This window comes from Propithecus coquereli, unplaced genomic scaffold, assembly GCF_000956105.1.
Source record: "Propithecus coquereli isolate 6110/MARCELLA unplaced genomic scaffold, Pcoq_1.0 Scaffold30, whole genome shotgun sequence".
NCBI lineage: Eukaryota > Metazoa > Chordata > Mammalia > Primates > Indriidae > Propithecus > Propithecus coquereli.
This window is the reverse complement of record NW_012148619.1, coordinates 4,079,847-4,086,046: the sequence shown is the minus strand read 5'-3', so window position 1 is coordinate 4,086,046 and position 6,200 is coordinate 4,079,847. Positions and strand designations below refer to the sequence as shown.

Sequence of the window (6,200 nt, the reverse complement as noted above, 5' to 3'; positions counted from 1 at the left end):
TCATTCATCCATGATGTCTTCCATCCCCACATACACACCTGATACCTGGGTGACTGTGAGTCTTGCTGTCATCCTAGCAGAGTAGACCCTGGCTGAGCCCCTGATTCAAGACAGCCTCCTTAGAGGTTGAGACTGACTTCGCACAAAAATCAGCTTGGCCAATCAAATTCTATGCAGGTAAATCTAAATTTTGAGGGAGCAGCAACTAAGTAAATAGAGAAACCAGCCTGTAGCATAGAAAGTGGAATAGACTACAGCAAGAAGCAGAGACAGATGAGAGCTCCTTGTGTGTTCCAGGAGAGCAGCTGCCACTTTTCTCCTTCCAAGCCCTATGTAGCCCTGCAGTGAACTCCCTTTACCTTGAAGTAATTTGAGTTTCCAGTCCTCGCTGCCAAAGATCAAACTGGAAAATGTGTCAATGTTTTGTTTTGTTTTTTTTAATTTAAAGGAAACAGTTCAAAATATATCAAAAGATTACAGGTGTACCATCCCAAATTAAATCATTGTGGTTTTGGTATTGCTGCAGTGCTCTCTCCAAGTGAAACTGGTTGCTCCTAAGCAAGCGAAAGTTGGTTATATTAATCTTTCAAGGAAGGTAGTGGAGGTAGCTCTAGCCTGGCTGCACATTAGGATCACCTGGGAAGCTCTGAGAAGCTTGGCATCACCCCCAGAGTTTTGTCTGATAGTTTTAGAACCCCTACCCCCAAGATTCTAAGGTGTACTCAGGGTTGAGAAACACTTACCTAGAGAGTTTAGGGTACATTAGTCTGAACTCAGAAGTGAGAAGTGCGTGTTTTCTCTGTGAATCTTAACAGTTCCTTAGTTAAGATTAAGGGTTTTTGGTGGTTTGTGGTTTTTTCCCCCCTAAAGTGAATCTTCATCTGAGAACTTCTGTCTTTGGGGTTTTTTTTTAAACAAAAATACTTTAATGTGCTAGTTAGTAAATGGTTTGAGGGTCCTGTATTGCACTCAGGCTTCAATACTTTAGGAATAACTACCCACATGTGATCTATTTAAAAGTAGTGTTTGAAAGCACTATTTCCACCCCATCTGCTTTCTTCTAGTTTAAATTAAACCTGTTTTATAGTCTACAGGTGGGAGACATTACCTTCATTTTGCTTAAGGCATGAAATTAACAGTTAAGAGTCACATGCCTTTATTTTTTAATATTGAGCACAATAACAAACTTCCTATGCATGTGGCTTGCTATTTTCCTGCAGCAGGTTGAGAAAAGTGTGGTTTTCCTAGAGCAGCGCCGCGATAGTCATAGCCACCACCTGGGACCGAGGGAGATGAGGCCCCAAAACAGGCTTTTCTTAACGTGATACACCGGGAAAGAGTTTTTCCTTTCTGGAACACAGACTAAACATAAAATGCTCTCAGCGCTTAACGTGCTTAGGAGGAGTTAACTACCAACACCAAGCTGACCCTGAAGGAAACCGTTTGTCCCGTCTTCCATCTTCAGACCTGAAGTCTCGCTCTTCCTACACACAACATGCAGCAGCCACTTAGACAAAGAGAGGACTCTCAAAAACCGAACCTGTGCCATTGAGATTTGGCTGTCTAGGTGGTGGGCGTAACTTTTTTTTTAACAGCCAAAATGACAGAAGGGGAATAAACTTTGTGCAGCTACAAAGATGATTGGCTATTTAAATTTCAAAGCCGGAGAGGCTGTGAATGCGGTTTCTCCTGGGAGACCTCCTTTCCCTTCACTTAAATGACTCGACGTCTTTACCGCCTCACTTTCCTCTCTCGTCGCCCAGCCTCTCAGCTGGCACGTGGCCGCGCCTCCACCTTTCCGTACGGAAACATGGCGCCTCCCTGTGTGGGGCGGACCACTCCCGGCCCGGAGCTACTACCCACTAAGCCTTCTTGGTGGGCACCTGGCCTCGCCTTCCGCCTTTTCCTACAGAAATATGGCGCCGCCCAGCTCCGAGCCACCGCTTCTCAGCCCCCTTGGCAAGCAGGGGAAAGAGCCGCCCGCCTTTCCGTACAAAATATGGCGCCGCCCTGCGTTGAGCTGGCGCCTCGCGGCTAAGAGCAGCTTCCTCCTTCCCGACGCTGAGGAGCGGCCGCTCTGGCCGCTGCCCACTGGAGCCGGGGTGGGAGGACCGCCCGCAGCGCGGCGAGGGATGCGGCCTCGGAGGGGCAGAGGCTGAACCGCCCCTGCCGCCTGCGCGTCGCTCCCGCCTGCCCCGCGGCGCCGGTCCCCGCCTGACTGACGGCGGGAGCGGCTGGAGGGAGAACGCCGACTCCGCGGCAGGTGAGGAGAGCGGGCGCAGAGGCTGGCGGGGCCCGCACGGGAGGCGCGAGGTCGAAATCACAGGCATTTCCTTTGCCTTTCCCCGTCGGGTTTGGTGAAGGCGAGGAAGAGGCAGGGACTGTGGGCGGGTGGAGGCTCACCCCTCGAGGCCGCCCTGCGGGCGCGCCCCGCTTCCATTGCTTGCTTCCGGCCCTGCCACTCCCTCGCCGGCCCACACAGTTGTTTACAACGGAATCGGGACGCCGGGAGCGAGTGGCCCTGAGTGCCAGAGGAAGTGACTCTGGCGGACGGAGCCCCCCCCCTTTTTTTTTTTTTTGCTGAAAGACCCCTTCTGCTGGGGAGTCTCTGCGTCCAGGTTAGGCCCGCATGCAGCGCCGACGGATGACCGTCTTCATGGCAAGTGCGAAGATCCTCCTACCCTCGGTTCCCCTTTTAGGCATAGTCGGGGTTGATGGTTGAATGAATGAGCGCACAGTAAGCATTTCAATGGTTTCTGGATGCCTCCTACAGCCGTTTAATTATAGTTACCATTTGTGGAAAGCCTGTCGTGTGCCAGCCTCTGTTATGCTCGTTCGCTCGCGTAATCTTCCCCCAAACCGAGGAAGTAGGTAGCTCCATTTTACAGATGAGGAAACTGAAGTAACGGACATAGTAAAGAGCCAAAATTGGAACCCAGGTATGTCTGAGACCAACGCCCAGCCCTCCCAAAGACACTGACATCGCAGATGACAGGGATTCATCTCTATCAACAAATAACTTAGTGGGTGTCTATTTGGGGGCATATAGCTATACGTATGGAGCATGTGTGAGGAATATGGTTGGTCCTGACTCTTAAGTTCAAAATCTAGGTGAAAAGTTTTAAAAAAATAAACACTAGCAGTTTTACCATCTGGCCTCAACGCATGTTTCCATCATCCTCACTTGCCACTTCCTCTTCTCATCTTCGTGTGCCTTGGCTTCTGCCCTGTGAGTGAAATGCCCCCTTTTTCAGCTCCTCTCCCCCTCCAGACATTTTCTAACTGGGAGCAATCCTTTTAAAGATCAGTTCAAATGCCGCCTTTTCTAGGAGTGTTTTCCCAACCTTCTCCCAGACAGAATTAGTTTCTTCCTCTGTTGTATTGCTTGGGCAATTTCATAATGCCACTAAGGCTTAAGTTTCATTATGGTTCCTTGTAAACATGTCTGTCTCCTCTAGATGATGTATCTTCATCTTTCTGTTCCTACTTAGGCAGAGTTTAAATTGCATTTAAGGCAATGATGAATGCCAGATGTCTAGTAACCAGGCCTACAGGAGTTCAGAGAAAGGGGCAAGCACTGGTGAGGTCCAGGAAGTGTACTGAGAGGAGACAGGACTTGAGCTGAATCTTAAAAGGATGGAGTTAGTTTACCAAGCTGTGCATTAGAGACCTAGAAATCCTGCCTTTCCTCCTCACTGCACAGAATGAATTACTTCATCTTTTCTGGGCTCCTTTTCAGCATGTGAAGAGGATAAAATTAGAAGTGTTTTTGTTTGTCCTTTCTTACAGAATATACTGGTAATGTTATCCTTTGGATCATACAGCATTTCCAGACTCTGATAGGATTTAGGACAGAGAAGAGATGAGTGTTGGAAGCTACAGTGGGACTTGAAAGAGGGAATACATAGTACAAAGGAAAAACAACCTTTGTACTAATAATATAGGCCTGAAAATTTCAATTCCAGTAACTTCATTCTGTTTAATGGAGTTCTCTGAAATTTCAGATGATTGTATCAAGTGATTCTTCTCTCTCTAATGTGGAGAAGACAGTCTGCCAACCTCCCCTAAGGCAGTCCACATTTCTTTTGATCCCTTGATTGCCTTCCAGGTGTGTAATAAAGTCTACTTAGTGTTTATGAAAATGTTTTGTGATCTTCAAGGGCTAATGATACAAATGTTAATTATTTTCAGTAAATTCAGAAACATTGTATCTTTCTTCTCCCTTAATTAGAAACACCCCAGGAATAGAGAACCCTAGGCAGGGAGAAAACATGACAAAACGTATTAGTGTAATTAAAAGAGGCCTTTATTAAGTGGCACAGGCCAAAGTGTCAGATGTTGTTCCTATTCTAATCAGCAACTAAAAAAATGAAAACCCCACCCAATGGCATACATTATGGTTCTCTGTTAACCTTCTGTTGTATTCACCGTCTTTTCCTACTTACTGGCAAGGAGGTTAATAAAAATATTTGCCCTACACATTTCTGCTAAATACTTTATAAGATTCTACCTTCTGTCATCCCCAGGTATCTTATCCACATGATAAGAACAGGGAATCAACTCCTCAGCCCAGTGGATTCACTTGGAAGCCTGATTAAAAGCAGTATTTCCAAGGAGTTTTCCTATCTGCTCTCAGGAATGAAAGTAAAGAATTTAAGATTGAATCACTCTCTTTGATTAAAAAAACCAAGCAGTTTATAGTGTGTCTTCTAATAGTTTAAGGCTCTGTCTTGTGACATGCTACTCAGGAGTGGTACAAAAATATTCTGATTTATTACTGTCTGAGGTCCATAAATTTGATAAATTACGTGTCATTTTACAAATATCTGTTTAATCATTGAAGTGGAATATTATAGCTGGATAAGATCTTAGCAAGCCCATTTATTTTACAGATGAGAAAACTGAAACCCTAAGAGGTTAAATAATTTGCCTAGTAGAGTCCCGTTGGTAACAGAGCTAACACTTTTGGTTCATTTTTGTTTTTCTTTCCTAGGAAAGTGAATAAACTTAATTGAGAATGTCTGAAAACCTTGACAAGTCCAATATAAACGAAGCAGGAAAATCAAAATCAGACGATTCAGAGGAAGGCCTTGAAGATGCTGTGGAAAGTTCTGATGAAGCTTTACAGAAAAAAATAAAGTCGGGCTCTCCCAGCCCTCAAAGAGTACAAAGACCTCACTGTAAGCAAATTGATTTTGGTGAAGCCATATTATTGTTTTCAGGTGATATTTTTATTAGGCCTCCTTGTGCATGTGGCCCTGAACTAGATTCTAATAGTATGCTAACATTGCCAATAATTAGCGTTTAAGAATAGCAGCAGCTTCTCAACTGGCAGCCTAGTTACTTGTGGGTTTTCAACTGTATGGGAAATTAAAATTTTAGAATAATGTCTGGAATGTCTCTATCTTTCTCCAGCCTCAGTGACATTTCAGTTCCTCTGAGGTACTTTGAGAAATAGGAGGGTGGAGTGCAAACTGCAGCTTTAATTAAAAGAGTGTTTGAAAGTCTGAGGCTGATTCCAGCCAGGACTGTGTTTGTGCAGGTTAAAAAAAAAAATGGGAATTCACCACACCCTATCTTCACTGCCTGGGGGCTCAGTTCCCACAAGGTTGAGGGGATTAAGTTTGCTGAAATGTGTGTGGTGAAGTCATTCCAGATCCCTGGCAGGGAACAAACCTTGTAGATGAAAGGGTGGTAATTTCTGTATGTATTCCCAACAGTTGCCTGTACTCATGTCTTTTATTAGGAATACTTAAGCTTTTTGAAGTGAGTCCAAAAATGAAAGTTTTAAGAGGGAATGTCATAGTCTAAGAATGTCAGTATTGTTGTTATCTCTTTAGAATGTAGATGATCAGTAATTCTACATATTTGGAAAAGGTACAGACATTTTTGGGTTTTGAGGTGTGTTTCTTCTAAAATGATCAAAGCCCTTCCCAGACGATTTATCAGTCAACATGGTATTCTTACAGCAAACATTAGTGGACCCCATTTTATCATGGTTTATTATCACATAGATTTTTTTTTTTTTGAGACAGAGTCTCACTCTTTTGCCTGGTCTCGAGTGCCATGGCATCATCCTAGCTCACAGCAACCTCAAATTCCTGGGCTCAAGCGATCCTACTGCCTCAGCCTCCCGAGTAGCTGGGACTACAGGCATGCGCCACCATACGGTTCCTTGTAAACATGTCTGTCTCCTCTAG

At 44.8% G+C, this 6,200-nt stretch overlaps 1 protein-coding gene across 1 annotated transcript in view; it reads left to right on the top strand.

Annotated features, from left to right (window-relative positions):
• The first annotated feature begins 1,894 nt into the window (after positions 1-1,894).
• Positions 1,895-6,200, top strand: part of TCP11L1 (t-complex 11, testis-specific-like 1) — a 42,420-nt gene continuing 38,114 nt past the window's right edge. The window contains exons 1-2 of the mRNA XM_012649637.1: positions 1,895-2,263; positions 4,994-5,180. Coding sequence (XP_012505091.1) covers positions 5,018-5,180 — 163 coding nt within the window. The 5' untranslated portion in view covers positions 1,895-2,263; positions 4,994-5,017. The remainder of the gene's footprint in view (positions 2,264-4,993; positions 5,181-6,200) is intronic.